Source organism: Grus americana, chromosome 9 (assembly GCF_028858705.1).
Source record: "Grus americana isolate bGruAme1 chromosome 9, bGruAme1.mat, whole genome shotgun sequence".
Classification (NCBI taxonomy): Eukaryota; Metazoa; Chordata; class Aves; order Gruiformes; family Gruidae; genus Grus; species Grus americana.
In genome coordinates this window covers 5092065-5115070 of record NC_072860.1, presented here as the reverse complement: position 1 = coordinate 5115070, position 23006 = coordinate 5092065, and the positions used below count along the sequence as shown (strand labels likewise).

Sequence of the window (23006 nt, the reverse complement as noted above, 5' to 3'; positions counted from 1 at the left end):
AAATAATTTTGCAGTTTTTCTCTGTATTTGGCTATCTCCAATTTTGCTTTTCATATATAAAAGCAACAGTTAAAAGGATGACATCAAAACTTCCAAATCCATATGAACAGAACGCTTAATCAAAACCCATAAATGGAGAAAAAGAGAACTTTCTCTGGTGGGCTACGCTGCATCTCTTGAAGAGTGAAGTTTACATTTATTATGCCACTTTTGGGAGGGAAGGATTTTCAGCTCCTTCTCAACAGACAGTTTTGAACAGTTCATTTCACAAAACATTAGGAAGGAAAGATTTGGGGAAAATTGTATTTTTCTGCCTTAAAATTGAGTTATGGGCAGGGTGTTTGCCAGCTCATTTTTCTTGTTTGTGTGAAACAGACATTTGTGAGTTGTGGAAAATGAGCAATGGGAGGAGGAAGGAAATTGTCTAAGCCTACACACGAAGGTTAGATAGTATACTGGTATAATTTATAAGGACTTACAGATGCTGCTGTGCTTTGATACCCAAGAAGGCTATTGCGGACACACTGCATGGTATTTTCATCTTGTGACCCATCAAGCCAATGGCAGCCATAGATGGGTCAACTTTTGTCTACCTCGAGGACATGGGAGCAACAGCAGCTGTTAAGTGAACAACTCTAAATTCTGATACTAGCTTTTGTAATTGACCTTGAGCTATCAGGCTGATGCTAGTAACGTAGATGTTAGTGACACAGGCTCCCTCAAAGAGCCCATAGCATGCATGAGGACCTCAATGCAGGGTCATCAGCACACTCATCCGCATAGTGGAGGGCCACAGGAGTGAAAACGGAGATCTTTTAGAATTATTTTCATAATGGATGCTGTATGGACTGTAATGGTTTCTGGTTAATTTTTTTGCAAAACTCTTCATGCAGGTAACTAACTGAAATAACCCCGAAATATGGGGGGCCACAGTGAGAAGGACACGCTAAAAGAGCCCTGAACTCTTTTCTGACTTTCAAAGAGATGGATTACAGCATTCTCCCTGGAAAATGAGTGAGTACTTATGGTTGTGATCTGGTTTTGTAGCACTGTGGTGCTCAGCTGCCTACCAGGGTTAACCTGCAACAGGACATCACACTGGAAGGCAGGTTACGATTTTTTACAGGCAAGTACTTTATGAGCTTTTAATTGAGGTGAATGTGTGTTTGTATGTCAGAAGAGTGAGGAGAGTCTCCTGTTTCCATTAGGCTGGACGTAGGAAGGACAGGCAGGCAGAGATTGCAAAGAGCGCTCTCCTCTGACACTGGATCAGTCTCTTTCTAAGCAGAGAACTCTCTGGATCCACTGGGATCCAGTACGGGTCCTCACTTGGTTAGACAAATGCACGCAGTTTCTGACAGTGGTTTTGAATATGCCCCAAAAGTAAATTCTTCTCAATGGTCAGTAATCTTTGCAGGTGCCTTATACTTGGTTACCTTCAGGTTTATAAACCTTGTTAACGTGACAAAAATGAGAGCCAAGAAAGCACAGCAATGAAGCATTTTACTATGAAAATCTGGGAGGACAGCAAGGCTAAAGTACAGTGCTTCATAGTAGGAGCTAGTCTTTATTTTCTTAAATTCCGAAGACATGAGCTATGAAAGAATAATTTCTTCGCTTATCAATTGCATGTTCCATTAGGAAACCACTTTGTCTTTTTCAGTTTGGGCAGCTATAGTTATGAAGGCACTCGGTACCTAATTGCTTTGGTTTAATAACAAACTTTCATACTAAAGATATATGGTTTGTATATATTGCATCAACAAATAATATTTGTTAGCTGCTGCTGCACTGGAGGGAAGAGCGAGCACAGCACATTAGGCTTCTTGTGTTTTTGCAAATCCATTTCTAAACCCAACGTGAACATTTTCAGGTTCCTTTATAAAGGAGAGGATGTTCTGTTTGATTTGGAATCTGAAACATAGTCTCCATCAGACCATAATTATTTTTATACGCACCTGACATTGGGAAGAAACTAGTGGAGTCCTCTTTTGGGGAAAAAAGGAATACTTTGTGGGCTAGCAGTCACTGAAAGGACTCAAACCCAGAAAATCTGGCCCTGATTTTAGTCTCAAACCCGAATCTGTGTTAAAATCTCTTGAGGGTGCAAACATCAGCCTACAGAACACCGTGGAAGTAAATTTATTATATTGTAAGCTGTTGTGGTTTAGCTCCACAAGTTGGTTTTTTTTTTTTTCTTTAGCTCTGACAGGGAAAAACTGGGGGACTGGGAAAAGGCAAACAGTGTGGATAGAGCAGAACACAACAGCCACAAATAATCCAATACTTCATAATTTAATTTCACACTCACCAGACTGCAAAGGCATTGCAAACTGCGGGGAGAATAATCTAAGAAGGGTGTTGGCTTGACAATGGTAACATCAGAGCTTAAAGAGGGCTGGCAGCTTTCTAAAAGTAAATGTGTGTCCTTCCTTCTCCCTCTCTTTCTCAACTCAATATAGATTAAAGTGACCTCTGGAGATAAACTCTACTGAACCCCCCCAAGTAGTTCTGCAGCGTAGTTTTTATTTGTACAGTATGTGAAAGAAGAGTTCAGATTAAATTCCTGGCCTTTCAGAAAAGTTTGTCTGTTCCTTAAAAAAAGAAACAAAAAGAAAAAAGGCTATTTTATTTTAAAGCCGGAGCCTCTTTCATGGTCCCATGATCTCATGAGTTCTTTGGCTGGCCTGTGACCTTTCAACCTTGCACTACATGTTTCTTTTCTAAATTAGCCAGTGTTGAGACATCAATGGGGGAATATCAATGTTATTATAAAAGGCATCATTCTCTCCCAAAAATGTCAGTGTGAGTGAGTCATTGCACCTAACTGCTTAGCTTTTGTAAGACAGCAAGGAAGATTTGAAAGTGTGATCCAGGGTCCCCCAGTCCAGCAACTTCTATTTAAAATGCTTTAAAAAGCAACGTCCCTGGTATCTGCTACAATAGAGGCGAAGGAACTAAGCTGTGCTCCTTTAGCCTCAGAAGGAAAGTCCTGCCTAAGGCAGAACTATATCTGTGATGTAAAAATACATAGCTATTACAAACAATTTATTTTCAAGGCTATGCTCAAAAGTAGCACTGTAAAAACAAACCAACCCACAAACAGAAAACCCTTTAGGTAAGTGTGTGTCCTGGTGAGTTCTATCATTTCTAACACCCAGTGTCTCTGCATCTCCTTGTATTCATGCTTTCTGGTTTCTAGCAGGTTGAGGAGATGAAATCAGATTAAGAGAGCTCTATTTTTAATCTTAAGAAGATGGGTTTGCGTTGTGTGGCATCTTGAAAAATCCAGCACTGGATGTTTATGTGGTCCTGACCAAAGCAAGAATACCCAGAGAGACTAACATTACACGGGGATGTTGGATTATAAGGGTGCTGAATGCTCAGCCAGGATAAACTGGTCTACCTTTACTGGCACCATGCTATCTTGTGAGGGCTTGGTCTTTGAGCACCTTTAAGGTTATGTAGCCATAGCGGATTCATACACTGTCTTCGTGGTGCAAAATGCATAGATCTTAAAATGAAAAACACGCTGGCCCAAATCCATTGCAGCCGTAACTCTACTCGTGTGTATGGTTACATCAGAAGTGAAGCTGGCACACATCAAAAAATGTGTGTCACCTACTAATTATCTTACTAACAACATGGAGAGAAAAGGCAGAGGAAGGATGCATTTCCAAACTCAAAGTCAGGTTTTCTCTTCTGTGTGTGGCAGGCTGCTGAACGTTTGCTGTAAGCCGGCCTGCCAGCTAGCTCACGCTTAAGCCTAGTTTACCTGCACCTCTGGCTGCCGCCTGCTCAGCACGGGGCATTTCCTCTAGCGCAGACAAAGCCTGGGGTATGAGAGCCTCTGCTCGCAACTGAAGGCGTTCAGGGCTTTTCAGGATGATGCTGTCAGTGTTTCCTCATAGTCGGTTTCTCTTGAAAAACAGGTTATGTTGTACCTAACTGGATGCGAGGGGAAAAAATAAACACTTGAGCAGAATGCAAGGTAATTGTATTAATTCATCTAAGTGCTTTAGTCTGTAGTGTTTAATGTAGCAACAGCTGAAGATAAAGTGTCAGCTGAGAAGTTCCATTAGCATTGCCAGATGCCTGTATTGTGACTCCACACATTTCTTTCTACATGTCTGTAATTTTTTTTTTCTCGCCAAAGTCTCTGGGATGCCTGTCCTACTTCTACGTGCCTCGGACCAATGCTCAGAAACGCGCTGCTGAGCTAGCGTTCATAGGAAGACACCATGTTCCTACCAGCATTTTTCTTAACCTAATGCCCAGAGACTGATGACAGTGAGAATGAGGGGAGATTTATACTTGAAAAATCCTTTTCAAAACCAGTCACTTCCAGATATAATCTCTTGAATGATAAGAGGAAGTTGTCCAGTTGCAACTTTTGCAGGAAGTGGGAGAAATCTTCTACGTATCACTGTAGTGGCATGCTGGAATGACACATGTCTAACCTAGTAATTGTGGGGCCAGTTTTGAGCCATTTCATACTATTGAGCTAAGCTCTGCTTATCAAACATAAAACAGATTCAGTGCCGTGTCCATATTCTTTGTTTACTGTCGCATATGTTTTGGGGAGCTGGGAGTGGGAAAAGCTTTATGGAAAGTTGTGTCCAGAAAGGATGAAATGTACTTCCTGGGGCAGACCCAATTAGCAGCAGTTTCTCTAATGAGTTGATGGCATTTATTTATTTTTTTGGCCTTTAAGACTTCTTTCTACTGGGAAATCTCTGACTCATGTAATACAAGTACAGTCCTGCAGGGTGGAGTCATTTGTAAGAGGTCATTAAAGCAATACATTCCTTTAAGTCGCTGCTGTCAAATTGGGTTGTTCAATTCAAAATAGAGCACAGAGTGGCAATTACCTGCGTTAGCCAGATTCTCTGTCTGAAATTATTTAGTTGTTCGTAATCTCCCTCTGCAGAGTACTAGCCACACACGGGGGAATTAAGCATTGCGTTTAAAGGGAACTGGTCTGTTCCACCAAAGGGTTGGGCAGCAGGTTGGCTGAGCCTTGGTGTACGCTGCTGCGCTTGTCCTCGTGCAGCCCCCTTCCTCTTTTCCTCAGCAGCCAGAATTGTGATCATCCTTGCTCTGGGATGAATCTGGCTCCCTCAAGACCTGGGAAGGATCCCCAACTCTGTACATCTATTGAGCAATATTTTTGATTAATTAATCTGGACACATAAATGCGAACAAGTCTTAGCCTTTCTGTAAGGCAAATGGCTTCTTATGAAGTCAACTGAGATCAAGCTGGATTTGTCAGTTGTCCATAGATGTCCCAGCAATTCAAAGGTACTGATCTGATATTTTTGGTGACCAAAACAGCCAGACACGCGCTTCCTGCGCATGTCAGAAAAGCTTTACGGGGGAACATGCGCAGAGGGGAGGAGGAGCTGCCTGATTTCTAATGAAGGAAGATCCAGTGAAGAAGTAAGCAGCTGTAGATAGCAAGGTATAATCTAGTAAATCCTCTGAATAGCTTAATTAGATTTGATTCAGCAAAACACGTCCAGCTTCTGCTGAACACCAGCCAGTGTTGGGGGGCAGGGAGCAGGGGGAGAGCTTTCATGAATCCTGTAGGAGACACATATAGCAGAGATTAAAAGAAACGGGCCGAAAAGGTACTGAGATACTCCTACTTTGATGAAGATTTTTCATCTAAAGGTGCCAGATTTTCTGATATTTCCAAAGAATCAGAAGTAGCATAAAGCTGGCTAAGGGAAAGGTGCCGAGGGTTTTGTTACATGACATGGATGAGAGGGAAGAAGTTGTAGCCCGCTTAGGGTTTGCCCATCTCCTTTCCCTCCCCAGCTCCCATTCTGTGCTAGCTCTGTACTTGATGCAGAGTGAAAAAGGTAGAAACACCACTGAATTCAAGTAGGAATGCTCTATTTTTTTTATGTGGCATACAATGCAATTTGATAAGGTTATCTGAGGTTTTTGCTGCTCTCGTTTTGCTGGCAGACTCCAGGTTGCCGTAACACAGGATAGGTCCATTTTGGAACCAGCTGGAGGTCTGGTGGGTGTAATTGCATTGCTGCCTGTACAATTCTTGATTTGCATCAATATCAAAAAAGAGAGGCATGTCCACTGCATTGCGAAACTTTGGGAAAGTGCTAGAGAAACAGAAGACATCCCTGTGAAAGGGGAACACAGCCTCTGTTCGCTTCTTTTTTAAAGGGTAGCTTTCCCCACTTGTGCCAGATGATTTGGCTCTTCTTCATCATTCTTGCTTCTTCATAATGCTTGGATCAGCTTTTCAGTGGGCAGCACTTTTTGTCGGGACTGTCAAGAGGTGATCTCCACAGCAGGATGGATTTTCTGTCTTCCTCTGACTGTCTTGCTGGCTGGCTGTGTGCTTTTCTCCTCCTCTGCATTTTGTCTACTCATCTTTGTGTTTTACTGTGCTTTTTCTTACCTTCCCCAGTTCTAGCTCATTTTGCCCGTCATTGGACAATCTTTTGTTCACTTTTTGCCAAGCTCCATTCTTTTAACTGAGAACGTTCAGAAAGTGGATCTGGTCCTCAAATACACACAGAAGACATCAAATTTATAACGCATGCCAAAAATACATTTTCATCATGCATTTTGAAGATCTTTATTTCAATTTGCTTAAAATGCACCTAGCCCAAATCCTGCGTGTGCATACCAACTTTATCAGCAAAGCGAATAAACGTGCCTTATGATTTAATATGTGTTTGCTCAGGATTGGATCCTGTCTAGACTTGCAGATAGCTTCTCTGTTGAAGAGCTTCTATTAGCTTGGGTTTATTTTTAATTTGTCTACCTATAAGCTTCTCATTATGATAGTATGTGAGGATCTCACAGGCAAGTGGTCAGATAAGAAGTGCTCTTTTCCCTGTTTAGGAGATAAGTGACCTGATGATGGTCACTTAATCACAGAGGTTTGTGGCAGAGCTCGTACTTCCAGTTGTAGCTCCTGAAAAGGGGCTTGGGAGCTAGCAGCGTGATCTGTGCTGGCAGTTGGTAGCCTAGTGTTTCACCATGGGAATAGCAGAGAGCACGTGAATAAGCAGAGCGTGTGCTGCGGTCTCTCACGATTTTATCGGGAATGACATGACTTTAGTCCCCGCCACAGGCACTGTTGTCACCCAGCTTGGGGAAGTGAGAAGTGTATGAGGAAGGGAAAGACTTCCGTCTGTGAAACGGTCTGTAGCTCAGGGGATGGTTCACAAGGCCAAAACCCAAGGGTTTCAGTCCCAGTTCTTTCCCTGTCAGCAGTTAATATTTCAGTGCGCTTCAGCAGCTGTGTGATTGCGGAGGACTTCATGCTGCAACCCTGGGGTGCAGCCGTAGCTCACAGAGTGCTTCCCCAAGGTCGCTTTAGGCAGAGCTGGAAGCAAGCCCTCAATATACAAAAGCCGCAAGTATCCAACCCCAGGCTTTGAGAAGGACAAGTGAAAATTAGGTACTGCTTTGGTCCCCCATGTCATCCTCAGTCATTCTGTAGCAGCCAGACAAGAGGTTTAACACTCTGCCTTTCTTCTCTATCAAGTACTTTGTCTCTTTGGAGTTTGCATTCCTGGAGTTCATTCCTCAACAGACCCAACTGAGAGTGTTGTTAACTGTGTGTCTGTAAGTATTTGATTTTCCAGGAGGAGGAACCAAGATCCCGGTGTTCTTGTTGTCCTGGCAATACTTGTATGGATTCCTCTGGTGCTTGTTTTCTGCTCTTACTGTAGTTGGATTAACTAGATGCGATCTCTGACATAGGTCTCCAAGTGATGTGTTCAAAGCTTGGGGTGGGGAGTTATGGCTATAGAATTGGAATAAATACCCAGGAGTAAGGGCTGAAATAACCTTGTGCCACATAACGTGCTTGGTAACCTGTTTTGTGTGCAATGCTCTGGCATTTACAGAAGAGATCCTTTTAAAAAACAGGGTGGGTCAGACTTTAAATCATCCATGGCAGATTTTTTTTCCATGTATTTCCAGAACAAGACCCACTTCCATGCTCCAGAAAGCCCACAAAGCAAGCTCCAAGGTGAGGTGTACCAAGTTTTGGGGAATCTGCAAGCCCTGGGTTTCTAAACTGTGCGTCACTGAGATGCAGCACAATGTCATGTGTAAAGAATTAAGATTTGGGGTGTATCTGACTCATAGTTTTTAACTTCTGGTGGAAATGATGTGTCATCTTGGTCATGATCTTCATTACAAAATTCTCCGTGTCTTTGCAGTTAGATCCTCTTAATCTGCTCTGTCATATCTCATAGATGAATTTAATTGGGAAGATTTCATAGGAAATCATTAGGTGATTTCATAGGAAAGCAACAACTTTTCTCTCCCCCACTGCCATCCTTCCCCTCCCTGGAGCTATTGCTGTGCTGTCACTTACTCCTCCCTTACTCATTCCTCAGGAGAACCAGCAGTTCTGAAGCAGCAAGATGAATGACCCAACTTTCCCATGTACTTTTGCGTGGCTGAGCGTCGGACTAGTCCGAAAGGTACAACCTCTGATAAATTTTGCTGCATTTTGGAGGGGACCGTGGGGTGGGGTTTTGGATGGCCAGGAAGGTGTAAACTCATGCAAGTGCTTCAGCTGAGGCACGGGGAGATTCCCTCTCCTTTTTCCCCTAGAAAACAACTGCTCTTGGAAGACTCAGAGGAGCGATCTGTGGGTACTTTATCCGTTGTGAAACGTGTTTGTTAGCGGCCAAAAGCCGGCGAGCTTGTCTGGGGGAAACGCACGGGCATTACGTTGGCGCAGAGGTGATCGCACATGCCTCGGCTCTGGGGGAAGCAGCCCGAAGCCCAGCTGGCTGAGCCACAGAGCACCAGCTGCAGGAACTGCCAGGCTGCTCTAGGAACTAAACTCCAAGGCAGAGAATCTGCAGTTGAAAATCACCTCTCTTCCCACATCTGCTCTTGGAGGGGCACTTTCAGCCTCCCCAGGACCTCGCTGGGATTCCCAGGCTCTCGGTTCAGGTGCTTTCTACTGAGCGTCTGTTGCAAGCTGTCTTCCTCGTGGCTGTGTTCTCACAAAACTCGGGGAAGCTCTTCGGGTTCAGCACCTGGCCCGGGACGCAAAGATGGGTTTAAAGCCCGTTTCACCACCTCCTTCCCGAAGGACGGCGTGCGATCCCCGGAGCTGCCCGCGCTCCAGCTTTGAAACCTGCCCGGGAAGGGGCTGCCGGCGCTGCCGCCGCAGCCGGGACCTCCCGTGGACAGAGGCGGGGTAGCGATGCTCCCGGCGCTCCGGCGGCTCTCGGGGCCGGGCCGTTGCTCTCCTCCCGAGCCGCTCCCGCGGCGAGACCGGCTCTGCCCGGCGGTGCTGTGCCGCGCTCCCTGCAGCCCCGGGCCGGGCCGGGCCGGCGGGCGGCGGCGCTCGGCGCTGCGCAGCGCGCGGGGCGGTGGCGGCGGGGGGGGGGGGAGGGCGGAGCCGGGCCCCGGGGCGGGGGGCTGCGCCCTGCGCGGGATTGGCGCCGGGCGGCGTGATGCCACGTCCGGCGGGGGAAGCCCTGCCTCGCTCGGGAGCCTCCCCCGCCGCCCGGCTCGGCGCGCAGGTGGAGCGGTGCCGGCGCGCGCACGGACCGACCCGCCGAGCCCAGTCGAGCCGCGCCGCGGGAGCAGCCCCGCAGCCCGCCACGCTCCGCGCCCCGCCCGGCCCGGCGGCGGCGCAGCCGGCAGCATCGCGGCGGGACTGCCCGGGGATGCAGCCGCGCTAAGAACAAAAGCCCTCTGCGCGGTCACGCTCCGGGGCTTTAAAGCGGCCCGGCCCGGCCAAACTTGGATCTCTGCCCTCTCCGCCTAGCCGCGGCGGCGTCCGGATTGAACTCCCCGGCGCCTTCCCCGCACGCCGCGGGCAGCGGCAGCGCCTGAGACCCGGGGTTCCCCCGCCCGCTGCCCTCGCCCGCTGCGCGCCGTCCCGCCGGGGCTGCCCGAGGAGGAGGTGGGGGGGGCCGCGCCCCGGACCCCACGCCGCCCGGCACCGCGCCGCCCCCGGGGACCCCGGCCGCCTCCCCGCCGCGGGACCTTGGCTTTGCCCTTCGCACGGCAGGTGGCGGGGCCAGCGGAGAAGGATGCGTTTCTTCCCGTGGGGATTTTGGCTGCTGTGTGTCGCCTCCGCCCCGGCTCGCGGTGACAGCGGCAGCAAGGCGAGGAGCTGCGCCGAGGTCCGGCAGCTGTATGGGGCCAAGGGCTTCAGCCTCAGCGGCGTGCCCCAGGCTGAGATCTCCGGTGAGTCCCGCGATGGGGAGGCGGCCGAAAGTGCGGTGCCCCCGGGCCGGAGCACCCCGCGGGGCCGCTGCGGTCTGGGGGTTCCCCGGGCACGGCTCGGGGGTGCGGCGGGGCGGGAAGGGGGGGCGCGCCCGGGAGCCGCCGCTGGAGTTTGTCTCGGGTCGTGGGCGGCGAGAAGTCGGACCGGAGAGGTTTCCCCCAGGGCCGGGCACCCCCTTTCCCCTCGCAGCACCCCTCGGAGCCGCTGCCCGGGCTGGAAAGGGTCTGTCTCCGGCGGTCGCGATGCGAACGAAGCTGTGAGAGAGGGGGTGGTCGCACCGAGTGTGCAGTGCTGGTTTTCTTTTTTTTTTCTTTTCATTGTCTCGTTTCTTCTGTTTTGAGTACAATTGAAGGGGTTTCAGGGTTTTGGTTCAGAAATCGGGATAATCAAACTGTGACGGGTTTTGGTGTTGGAGCTGGAAAATGCCACAAGGTTATGAGAGAGAAGAATTGTTTTCTCTTGGGGTTTTTTTGGGTTTGGTTTTTTTTTTTGTATGGGAAACAAACCTGTAAATAGCGTTTGTCAGTTGTTAAAAATGAAGCAGGAGTAAAATGACCCAGTGTCAAGCTCGTAAAGCACAGAGGAAACCTGAGCAACCTACATCAGCGCGTGTCCTCTTGTCTTCATTCTGGTTTTGGACAAATCTTGGTTGATTTCCTCCTCTTTGCAGAAAACCACTGAAATACCAAAGAATATTCAAGGTCTGGTTTATGTTGGGTTGTTGAGGATTTTTTTCCTTTTTTCTTTTTTTCCTGAAAGCTTGGGGAAAGTATGCTGAGGTATTATATTTTTTTTTAATTCTCATCTAAGTTTTGATACACCAACTTGCGACCCATATCCACGAGCTTTCTCCTCACTTGTGGGAGCTTCCTCCTTCAGACAAAGCATAAAACATGCAGGCGTACGTGCCAAAGCCAACCTACAGGGACATCCTAGTAAAATTGCAGTTTGTAGTTCACATCTAAGCTACAGAATGCCTTATGTTGAATATTTCATTGTGCAGTTTTCCAGGGAAACCCGTTCATTATCTGACCCATGAACGGAAAAGGCTGAACCATATACAGGTCTCATAAATGTGAACAAATTAATACTTTCTTTGTTAAGTTGCAACCAAATTTCCAAAATAAAATGAGCAGTCCTTGAAGTTATACAGTGGGGAATTTCAAAATCATTTGAACATCACTATTAATAGAATAGTAATTCAGCTGAGCAAGAAAGTGGCTTTTTATAAATTTGCATCTAATTATTACAAATGTGAAGACATTAGCAGTCATGTTTCAAGTAGAAAGTTCTTGGAAGACCAAATGTTTACAATACTTGTGGAGATGGCTACAGTGCTGTACACAGGGAGTACTATAGGACCAGTCATTCAGGATCGCATGAACCGCTCTTACAAGTATCACGTATCGCAGGTTAGCAGCGATAAAACATCTTGTGCCTACACATTGTTGAGGCTCAAAAAGTGACGGAGGACACACAGATTTCTAGGAACCAGGAGCTTTGTTTCCTACTGTTTGTCACTACGAGCGTGTACGCTGGCAGTCTTAAGCAACGGTAGTTAAAATTGTAGTATCAAACTGGGTATCTCTGGCTGTTACTGTAAACAGAGAAACTCTATAGATAAATGCTATAAAAATTTGAGGAATACCACATGGAAAGTAATATGAAGAAGTGCTTGGGGGAAGAAGGTTCCACACATAAACCTGCTGCTGCTATTATTAGCCTGGTATTTAAAACAGCTAACGGACTTAATGATTTTCATTGGTAATTATCATGCGTACCTTCTGACTGATACATATTCAGGAATGCCCTTCTCTATTGCTCTAGTACTTACTCAGTACAGTTAAAACATTGATGTACATTAATACTAACCTCAGAAATACACAACACTGTACTTTACTAGGAGTGTTGTGTATGCTTTTTAGCAGTTGTGCAGGTTAGCGTGGAAGTTGACACCGGTTTTGTTGTCTCCAGAAAGAAAAGTCTTGCGACCCTCCTGCAGTATCCCCACACGTAGGAAGTACAGGATCGTGCAGTTTATAGTTCCAGCCTTTGTTGAAATACTCAATCATCGCTTAAGGCTTGCTTCGGCAACATTAGTCCAGCTTGCTGGCCACGGGGGTTGTAATCTGTACGGAGCCTTGTAAGGTTACACCTGACTGACACCTGTAAAGGCATACACATCAGCATACGACAACTTTTGGCTGAGTTAAGAAATGCTGATGAAGGCGGTTCAGTGGTGGCTCCAGTTGGACCCATGCTGAGGTTTCCTGATGGTGGCCTTTTCCGTGTTGTCAGAGATATTCAAGAACTACCCCAAGAACCACGTTTTTGTCTTATTTCTGAGCCCTTCGGAGGCAAAAGCTCTTCGCTTTCTCTCTCTCCAAGGGGATCTTGCTGTTCCTTCTCTTTCCATTGCTTGCCCTGAAGCAGAGGGGAGAACTCATTCCCTGGCCCTACGGCCTTGTCCCTGAAGCGGTGCTGCCATGCTAGGCTGACCTTGCTCCTGTCTGCTTTGAACTGGCTCTAGGCGCTGCTTGGTGCGTGTTGCTGTCACACCAGCCCAGCACCAGGAGCCAAACCACACGCTGTTTGCACCCCCAGAACCTGACTTAGAAGGAGTTTAGTAAGCTCCCATGATGCAGACTCTGACTCAGGCTGAGATGGCTGTGTTTGTGTTGGTTTTAGAACACTTATTGCATGCTTCACACCTTCTAATCTGTGTTCTTTGTTATGATTTAAGAGGATTATGAGTAATATAAAGTCTCCACAGCTCAGCAGAAGGTAGTCCCTGCTTATGACTGTACAGATCAGTTAAAGAAGCAGTCGCAGCGTTATTAGCTGGCTAATAGATAAGCATCAGATTCGGGGATAGGCTCTTGGCTTACCGGATTTCTCATGAACCACCTAAACAGGGGTTCCTGGTTTTTTTGCTAATGTTGTACAACGCCTTTAACATGTCTAAGCATTTTAGATGTGTCAGGTGCTGTTATTAAGTGTGTTTAGGGAATACACAAGGTGTTATATCTCACTACTTTGAAGTCAATGGCAAAACTCCCAAACATGAAAGAAGTGTCCGCTCATATTAGTAATCCTGACAGACGATGTGCACCCAGAGTCTCCGGTGAAGATCTGCCTAGGAGAAAGTTTCTAATGCTGGAGCAAATGCTCCCTACCCCTCGGGTCTGGGAAAGTTCTGACACTTGTACTTCCATAAGATGTACTAACTTGAGCAAAGGTTTCCTGTGTGTTGGAGAGCATTCCCACTCGCTGGCTGGGTGACCCACACCCCCTTTCTGTGATTCCTACAAAATATGGGAAAACTGTTTGAGAGCTTCTAGTTCTTTTGTTTCCCCTCAAGTCTTCTGGAGGTAGCAAGCCTCAGTCCCTACTTTCCCACATTCTTGCTACGTACACCCCATCACCCCATGGGGTGACGGAGGGGGAGAGGTGCCCTGCTCTAGGTGTACTGCTAAGGGCCGGTCCTCTTGGGCTCACAGCATGGTTTGTGACGAAAGAGAGCGAGTCTACGGCAGAAAATCCTGCACTTTGGGGAGGATCTCCAGCTTTTGCTGCTGACTTGATGGAGTGGTTTAGGATTACTGATGTCAGATGGGTGACTGCTCCCCAGCGTCTCGAGCAGACATGGTTCTCTCATGTGCTGGAGGAGACTTGAGAGTTGTGCTTTGACGTGGATGTGCTTGGCTCTTGCCTGCTGTTTGGGCTAGGCTTTGGCTTGTGCACTCCCTAGATTAATCCTTCCTGGACTTGGCTCGCTGCTAGGTTGAGCTTGTTGACATGGGCGATGGGTGTAATGCAGCGAGAGGAGGGCACAGAAAAAAGCCAGCTGGGCTTTGCCAGGCTGTATTGCTGCTCATCCAGTCACATAGCTCATGAGTATGCGTCCCTGGTTCCTTAGCTGAAAGGAGTCAGGACTTTTTTTTTTTTAATCTTTTGGTCTTCTAGGCTGTTTAATTTGGTTTTGTGATGAAAACACTGTCACATGCATGTGTTGGAGCCATTTGGGGGAGCGTTAGCTCAGTAGAGAACAGGTCTGGCTACAGGATGGGACTTGGCGAGGCTCTTGGAGTATGAAGAGGGTAATGAAACCCAAGATTGGAGGCATTTTAACTTCCGGCAGCATCACTACAAAAGACGTAAATGCGAAGATGGGCAAACCTGCATCTGTGGTATGAAAAATAAAATCTGGGGCTCCTGCGCTCCCAAGGAAAGATCTTTACCACGTAGTGGAAAGAGGCTGCTCTGTTGCTCCAGCACTCTTTGAGGTGGCTGTTGTATTTGGTTTGTAGTTACTCGGGGCAGGCGGGATTTCTCAAGGTTAGCAGCTACGCGATGAACTTCCCAGTCCAGCGCCAACCCCTCTGCGCCCATGAATTTACGGGCAAATCGGAAGGGCCTTTGTAGCCTGCTTGGGTTAGAGCGCTGCTGCTGAGGCAAAGCACGGCGAATCGTGCCTTTTCCTCCGTCTGGCCACTACATCGGCGCGAGCGTCAGAGGCGGCCGTGCGCGCGCAGCGGGTCTCCCTTCCCGTTCAACTGAAAACGCACGCGGGAGCGTGTGCGCGTGCCCGCGGAGTGACCCGCTGCGGGAGAAAAGCGGGCGCCCTCTAGCGGCCCTCTCCGGGCGCGGCCCCTCGCGGCGCTGCGTGCGGCGCGCGCCAAGCCGGCGCTTGGGTGCTCCTCGGGGCTTGGGGCCTTCGCGTGGTGTCTGAGGGAATCTGCCTTTCCGTCACAGTTATGTGGGTGACCAAGCTCTCACCGCGCAATTATCCTTATCAGCCGTGTCTGACAAAACTGTTTCAACAGCTTCTTTTGTTGGCGAAGCAAAAGCCTGATATTTTCTTTAAAAAAAAAAATAAATTGCGCACGTATAGCTGGAGACACCCACCACCAAGCGCTGTGTGAAACTGCAGAGCTCGCCTCATGTCTCCTTTTCCCGCTCTTGCCCTGTAAGTGCCCTGCTTTGTTTAAGAACGCGTGTCAGTCAATCTCTGGATGCGCTGGGTGCGTTTGATAGGAGATGTGCGGCTTTTGGCAGGGACTGTGAAACAGTTGGGTTCGTGTTCTGCTGCTTTCAGTACAATTGTCTCGCGTCGAGGGGACCGGATAGGTGTATTCCTCTGGGTAGTTTCAATAATTAAGTGTGCTTTGACTTAACCAAAGGCGGGGAAGGGAGCTGCTAACTTGATTACCAAAAATGTGTATTTAGAGCCAGAGGTTTTATTTTCCTCGCAGGTCACAGCAATAAGAAGTGAAAACAGAGGGTATGGAGCACCTGCCCAGCAACGGCAGCGGAGCGCAGGCTCTGCGCCCTACCCACCACTGTCCATCGGGCTAGGAAGGGGCGTTAAGTAGCATCTATTTTTACTGCAGCATCAAATTGCATGAGCACAGTATGGAAAGTGAAGGCAGGATAAAAGGATGGCCCGGGCCTCAGAGAGCTGTTGGTCTGAGCAGTAATCCCAACTCTGCTGTCTGCAGTAGTCTCGGCACTGTGTGGCCGGGGCCAGCGCTGCAGTTTTGGTCTCCTGGCGGCAGCTGGGGTGTTCCTCTGGCTTGTTTTGTGGGTCTGTGGAAGTGAGGAGCAGGGTGGGTGGGAGGGAGGGCAACTGGCAGGTGTCGCTGGCGCAGGGAGAACTTCTGCATCTGCTTGCAGCATTCAGCTGGAAATACTGGCCGGGACTTTCAGGGGAAAACCAGGGAAATAGACGTGCCAGTTCTGTGGAAATCTGCAGGCTTCCTTGGGGAAAACAGCTTTAATTTGTTTGCTGCCCTGGCCCCGCCTGAACGCAACATACTTCTATATATTGGGTTTCTTTCTTTGTCCCGTGAGGCGCTTTTGTGTACATCTAGCAGGCAGGTAGCCTTACGGAGGGGATTGTGTCAAGGCAGCACGCTGCTCTGGTGTACCGTTGGCCCTGCCAGCTCTGCCGAACTTCTGTAATGGGGCATATGTTACTTCCAAATGTGGTGGCTTGCTCTCCTGCAAGCAGGAAATCAGCAAGCAGCTTCCAAGATGGTATGTGCACGTGTTGCTCCCGCTCAGAGAAGCAGTAACAAAAGCCCCCGCAGAGCGTTGTCTTCAATGAGGCATCCTGTCCTGCAGTGGCAGGGTGTCTCCTGCCGGAAACGCAGCCAGCCCCACCGCGCTTGGCGTGCTATGCAGCTGCTGCCTGTAACGGCAGGGCTGGGCTCTAACAACCGCCTTCGATATGTGCAAAGGTCCTCTCATGCCCCCTCAAATGTGCTGCGCTGCACCAGGCACGAAGCAAAGGTGTAGTCACCTCTTTGGCTTTTCTCAAGAAGTGGACGATTGTCTCCTTAGCGGAGTGTTAATTCAGGAGGAGTTGGACATGCTACTTCTGATTGCATGACAGTAAAGCTGGGGAGGGCGCATGATGCTGACTTTTGTCCACCTCTTCTGAACTTTCTGCGTAGGTTGAGTCTTTCTGAAAATCCGAAGCAAGTCCTTCCTCTACAAGTTAGGTCAGAGTTGGGACATCTTTTTCAATGCTGCTTCTCCAAATACTACGAGGCACAGCTGTGAGAAGGAAGGAGGGGTTCAGCAGGCAGCTTGGTGGGGTGGACATGCCACCTGCTTGGGTGGTGGCCTGGAGCAAGTCCATACAGAGTCTGTCTTTAAATCTCCCTGGAAAAAGTCACATTCTTGCTTTTCTGTCTGTGGAATGAGGATTGACAGTGTCTTCCCAATGGGCGTGAGGATAACTACCCCATCATGATGGGAAGAGACCTAGGGAGGGGAGACCCTAAGGCTTGCAGGAACCCTTGTAGCAGTCACTTGAAGATTATTCCATCGTGTTTTGTAGTTTGTTTGCACAGAGTTGCTGTAGCTGCCATTGCATTAGGACACTTCCCCTCAAAGTTATCAAAAATAAATAAAATTCAAAACTCTGTGAAGGCAGAAAATTCCCTTTTTTTCCCCATCTTAGCCATGAAGGACAGACTTTCCTCTCCTGTGATGTGTATATACCCTGACGTTTTGTTGCTCAGAATGTTATATCCGTGACAGGTGAAACCTGTCTTTAAGTAACATTTGATTCCCAGGGAATCAGGTTACCTCCGTTGCCAGATCGTTCTGCAGAAAATAATGACGCTTTAGACTGTAGACACTTAAACACTTGTCTATACGTGACAGAGCTGTGAGCTGGGTCAGTCACTTCTGCCCAGTTGTGTGTTCCCGTTTTACTTGGAATTCTTCAGATATTGAAAACCTTTTTTTTTTTCTTTCTTACGATTTGAATAAGCAAACTGTGCTGTGACAGTTTTTCACAACGCTCTTGCTCCGAGTCTTAGAAAATACATTAATCACAATTGTGTTGACTGTACAGAGATTATAAAACTCATTCAATTTCTCATCCCTCTTCATATACAGTGCAGCATGAATCAAAAGTACAGTTACCCAGCTCTTATAAAACTCCTGTGCTAGCAACATGAGTAAACCATTTTTTTTCAAATTGCCATGCATTCTTCTGAAGTATTGAAAAAAGAAAACAACAACAAAGTTTTACTGTGGTTTCAGAGAGCAACATGATAGTAATTATGCAGACAGTCAATCTTTTATATGACTAAAATGCGAATGCTCTATGACAAACATTTTTGGCTTGCAAAAAAATTGGTATTTTACAGGATTGTAAAACTATACGGTATAATTTAGTTGGAGTGTTTCCACTAGTTTTACCCAAATCTCTTGCCTTTTAGCTGGAGCAGACAGGCATATTTCCAAAATACAAATATTTTAGAAATTCTTTTAGTTGTAAATTTTGTTCATAAATAAAAATATAATGAGCACTGTCAGAAATTAAGATTAATTTTACATTTTTTAAAATACAGATAAAAAGAGGCTACTTCAGTCTCTTCTGCTGTCAGTCTGTGTTGTCGCAGTAAAGTTTGCAGTGATTTGATTGTATAATTGATGCCGACATGAGGGCCAAGCATAGCGTAAAGTGAATCTTGTACAAGTGGCAAAGCAGGGCTGCTGTATTAGCATCTCTTGCCTATTCCTGCCTCTCCCCAGATCAGCTGAGTGGTGGAAATAGGGTGCTGTAATTACCGCATGGGTCTGGCAGGAGGGAGGTCTGGGTCCTAGTCCCCATCTGGATGCAGATTTTCACCATGAAGCTGGAAAAGCCACTTCACTCTGCTCTTTTCAGCAGTTTCCTCTACCGTAAACACTAAATTGGAATGAGAGCGCTTGAATAACTCATGGGAAGTTTGGTTTATTAAACTCTAGTCCCTAGATGCCTTAAGAGAGCAGTGGTCTTCTCCCCGATGCAGTTGCTCGCTGTGCACAGCTGCATGAGTTTAAAACAGTTGTATAACCAGTTTAGATTTTACAAACATCTGTTTGGCTTTGTGACAGAATACCAAACAAGCCCTAAAAAAAGAAAAAAAATCCAACCTCTCTCACTCCCCTTTCATTTGTGGGAGGTCTCTTAGAGGCTCCAATGTTGAGGGAGAAGGAGGCTGGTATTTTTATTAGAGAGGCTCTCTAAGGCCAAGCCATAGCTAGAGACTCATCTGCTGTGAATTTGAGGAAGGGCTGCACAATAGTGGGAACCCGTGGGTAGAAGTCCCGTTGACTCATCCGCAGGCTCCCCAGGGCCTGTGCCCCATCCTGTCTGATGGTGGTAGGATGTAGCAACGTCCTGACTGCTTGTGCTTTGGCGGGGGTTGGTACGGCGGAGAGATTGGGAAGTGCCTGGGGAGGTCACAGAAGTGTTCCAGTTTGCCTTTTGCCTTTCATCTGCCACTTGCATGTTCCCTAAATGAGTTTAAGCCCCGATAAGCAAAAAGTGATATGATGTTATATAAATATACACATGGATCTCTAGCACATCAGGCAGTGGAGTCCTTGCACGGAGTGTGAGAGTAGGGAAACTCCCTCATTCCTCAGTGCTGTCCTTGGGTCAGTGAGCAGGTACTACGTTGTGTCTTCAGGTGCATTTGTCCTCTTTCTAGGCTTTGCATTAAGTTGATTCTCACTGTGTCTCAGGAAGCTGTATTTGATCACTTAATAGTAAACAATAATTTAATTATTTCTGCTACACATTGATGTTAGAGGCAGAAAAAGTTTGAGTGTGGAAAGTGTGGCTTAAATTTTTCTGTGTGCTGGACTTTATATGGGGTAATAATACGTGATACCACTTACTAGACACGTTAATGCAAGGTGGTCAACATGTTGTTAGATGTGGAGGGTTGGAAGTAGGTGTGGGAGAGCAAAGCAGAGTGCTGTAAAATGCTCTTTAAATCAGGTTTACTGGCAAGTGTTTCACTTGACTAGTTGTAGAGTATGAGAAGTGAGCCAACTCATGCTAGGAAAAGACTTGTTCAGGTAACTGATGTCCAGCCTGAGGCATGTTGTGTGCTGGTGGCCTACTCTTTGCTTCTCTCTCCATGAAGTTTCACAGCCACTCCTTGCCGTGTTGACTCTGAAAGGAGGTTGTAGTGAGGTGGGTGTCAGTCTCTTTTCCGAGGTAATGAGCCTCAAGTTGTGCCAGGGGAGGTTTAGATTGGATATTAGGAAAAATGTCTTCACCAAAAGGGTTGTCAAGCGCTGGAACAGGCTGCCCAGGGAAGTGGTGGAGTCACCGTCCCTGGAGGTATTTAAAAGACGTGTAGACGTGGCGCTTAGGGACATGGCTTAGTGGTGGACTTGGCAGTGTTAGGTTAATGGTTGGACTTGATTATCTTAAGGTCTTTTCCAACCTAAATGGTTCTATGATTCCATGACTTGTGGCAGGTCTGTTTTGCACCCAAAATACAAACTTTCACAGGCACGTGGTGGGTATATGCTGGGCTTGTGATGGATGAGAGCACTGTCTGGCCACGTGCCCTGTGTTCACAAATACACGCACTTGTCATGCAACTGGGTAAATCATCTATTGGATATGATGCAATGTCTATATTTCGATGTAACATGCACCTTTGCTTTCGCAGTGCATAAGGGAGTCATTGGTATGGCTGTAAGTGTATCATAAATGGAGCAATGACTCATCCCAGTCCAAAGTCAGGGCTCTATTGCTTTGCTTTCAGCGTTGATATAAAGGTGCCATTGGCATCCAGAACAGGTTTGTGTTTGAAAAGGATGGAGCATACAGCTATGTCTCTTTGAAAAGCTGACTGCTTCTGTGGTATGGAATGACATCGTAAGAGAGGTTATGGTTTATTGCCAAGAAACTAGGAGCAACTCAGAGGTTTTATATACATGTGTGGGGGTGTGCCTGTACGTGGGGTGGTAGCTCTGGAAAGGGAATTTTGACAAGCAGCTCTTGAGCCCGTGCTCTGGGAGATGTAGACTGGACCATTCTCGGCTTTGGCTGGAGGGGGGGACATGGCCTGGTTTGGGCTTGTTTCTTCCTGGTGCTGCTGGTTCGGTCCCAGCCACGGAGGCAAAGTTCCCACAACAGCTTGCTTGTGCTGCTGTCTCTGTGGGATGGGATTTCACTCCTTGAGCTCAGATGTGCAACAGCCTCCCAAGACGAAGATGAGGAGTTACATGCAGAACCATACTTGTTTCTGACACATAACTGCCTTGTCCCATCCTGGACATCAGTACGGAGGACAGTTTGTTTTGCCTGATTGTCATGGTTTAGCCCCAGCCAGCAACTAAGCACCACACAGTTGCTTGCTCATCCCCCCGCCCCCCAGTGGGATGGGGGAGAGAATTGGAAGGGTAAAAGTGAGAAAACTTGTGGGTTGAGATAAAAACAGTTTAACAATTGAATTTAATAATAATAATAATAATAAAATTGTAACGAGAAGGAAAATAACAAAAAGAGGTAGAAATAAAACCCAAGAAAAACAAGTGATGCAAATGAAAAACAATTGCTCACCACCTGTTGACTGATGCCCAGCCAGTCCTCGAGCAGCAATCACCCCCTGGCCAACTGTCCCCAGTTTATATGCTAAGCATGATGTCATATGGTATGGAATATCCCTTTGGCCAGTTGGGGTCAGCTGTCCTGGCTCTGTCCCCTCCCAGCTTCTTGTGCACCCCCAGCCTACTCGCTAGCTGGGCATGAGAACCAGAGGAGTCATTGTCTTAGTGTCATCAACATTATTCTCATCCTAAATCAAAACACAGCACTATACCAGCTACTAGGAAGAAAATTAACTCTTTCCCAGCCAAAACCAGGACACACATCCACCTGTACTGTGCTGTTCAGCTGTGGGATCGCTTAAAGCCCCAAAGGTCCCCATGCCATGCAGATGCCTTTCCTATCAGGATGGCTGGACTGATTTTGCTGTTCTGTAGGACGCTAGATTCAGGGGAAATCTAAAACAAACGTTGATAGCGCTTTTGCAGAACTAATTAAAATGAAATTTGCGTTGGTAAATCTTCACAGGTGCCAGCAAATATAAATAAGCAAAGCTTAAACTGTGACTTTGCTCTTGTTAAAATAAACAGCAAATACCTTCTGACACAGGGCACATTTCAATTGTACACCAGGAAGCAAAGCCACTGTGTTTAAATGCAGTATCGTTTCTCCCACTACCCTGGATCAGCTGTCTGGGGGCTTGAGTTTTGTCTTAATAAGTAACACTGCTGTTACTGTTTGTGTTTCACTCTTGTCACAGTCATAAATTAAATATTTTTTATTGTTACCAATATACTCTGTGACAGGGTTTGGGACTTAAAGTCCTAAATATATCTGCTGATGTATGTGTATCCAGCAACATGGTGTCTTGTGTTATCCTGCTATCACTGATATATTTTGAGCATATTACATCACTCAGGCTGATCTGGCTATCCTTTTTGTCAGCCAGAGAAAGACAGCTGAAATGCCCCTTTCCAGTATTCTTTACGGGAGCGGCAGTTGCTCTCAGAGCCTGGCGTGTCTGCGTGTGCTGAGACCCTTGCAACAGCAAACTTCCAGAAGTGGTGGGAAACACCGTTTCTGTGTTGTTTTGTAAACTGAGGGATGTGGGGTTTGTGTAATCAAAATGCATAAAAATACAATAATTGATTAAAGAAAATTAACTATTTGCATGATTTATGGAAAGGAAAAAAAAAGTGTGGAGTGCCTTATTCCTTCTGTTCAGTGCTTGTGAAGCTGCATCTGGAGCATGATGTCCAATTTCGGACCACCCTGTAAAGGAAAGCTATGGCTATATTGCCTGGCACAGGCCACCAGGGTGGTTAGGGTGCTAGAGTATGGGATGTGCAAGAGGAAGCTGTGAGATCTGGGCTTGCTCAGCCTTGAGAAGTAAAGTCTAGCAGAAAGAAGGCTAGGGGAGATCCCATTGCTGTCTGCAACTACTTAATGGGTGGGAATAGAGAAAATGGAGGTAGACTTGGGTGCACAGGGCAGGATGGGAGGTGGTGGACACAAGTTGGGACCGGGGAAGTTCTCACTTCATACATGGAAAGACTTTTTCAACATGAGTGATTGAACACTGGAACAGGGGCCCAGAGAGGTGGTGGGATTTCCATCTCCATCCTTGAAGATATCTGAAGTTTGAGGGGAGAAGGCCCTGGGACATCTGCTCTAGTTGGCCTTGCTTTGCGTGAGGGGCTGGACTGGATGGCTCCAGAAGATGTTTCAGCTTAAATTATTCCATGATTCTGTATAAATGCCGCCATTGTGCCCTACACAGACAAATCGGGTGTACGTGTAGGTAAAGCTCTTTCATTAATGAAGGTCTTCAGAGCAACACAACAGACAGAGGTGAAAGGAAATCCTTTATATTTTTTTGAGCTTACTTATTAGTTTGTGAAA

General features: G+C 47.0%; 1 protein-coding gene across 5 annotated transcripts in view; it reads left to right on the top strand.

Annotated features, from left to right (window-relative positions):
- Positions 1 to 23006, top strand: part of GPC1 (glypican 1) — a 300538-nt gene that overhangs the window by 78072 nt on the left and 199460 nt on the right. For 3 of the 5 annotated variants that reach the window (XM_054836048.1, XM_054836047.1, XM_054836046.1), the window contains 3 exons: positions 894 to 1014; positions 7966 to 8014; positions 8388 to 8474. In XM_054836048.1, coding sequence (XP_054692023.1) covers positions 8435 to 8474 — 40 coding nt within the window. In that variant the 5' untranslated portion in view covers positions 894 to 1014; positions 7966 to 8014; positions 8388 to 8434. Of the gene's footprint in view, positions 1 to 893; positions 1015 to 7965; positions 8015 to 8387; positions 8475 to 9484; positions 10207 to 23006 lie in introns of those variants that run through there. The other 2 variants (XM_054836049.1, XM_054836045.1) reach the window with 2 other exon arrangements.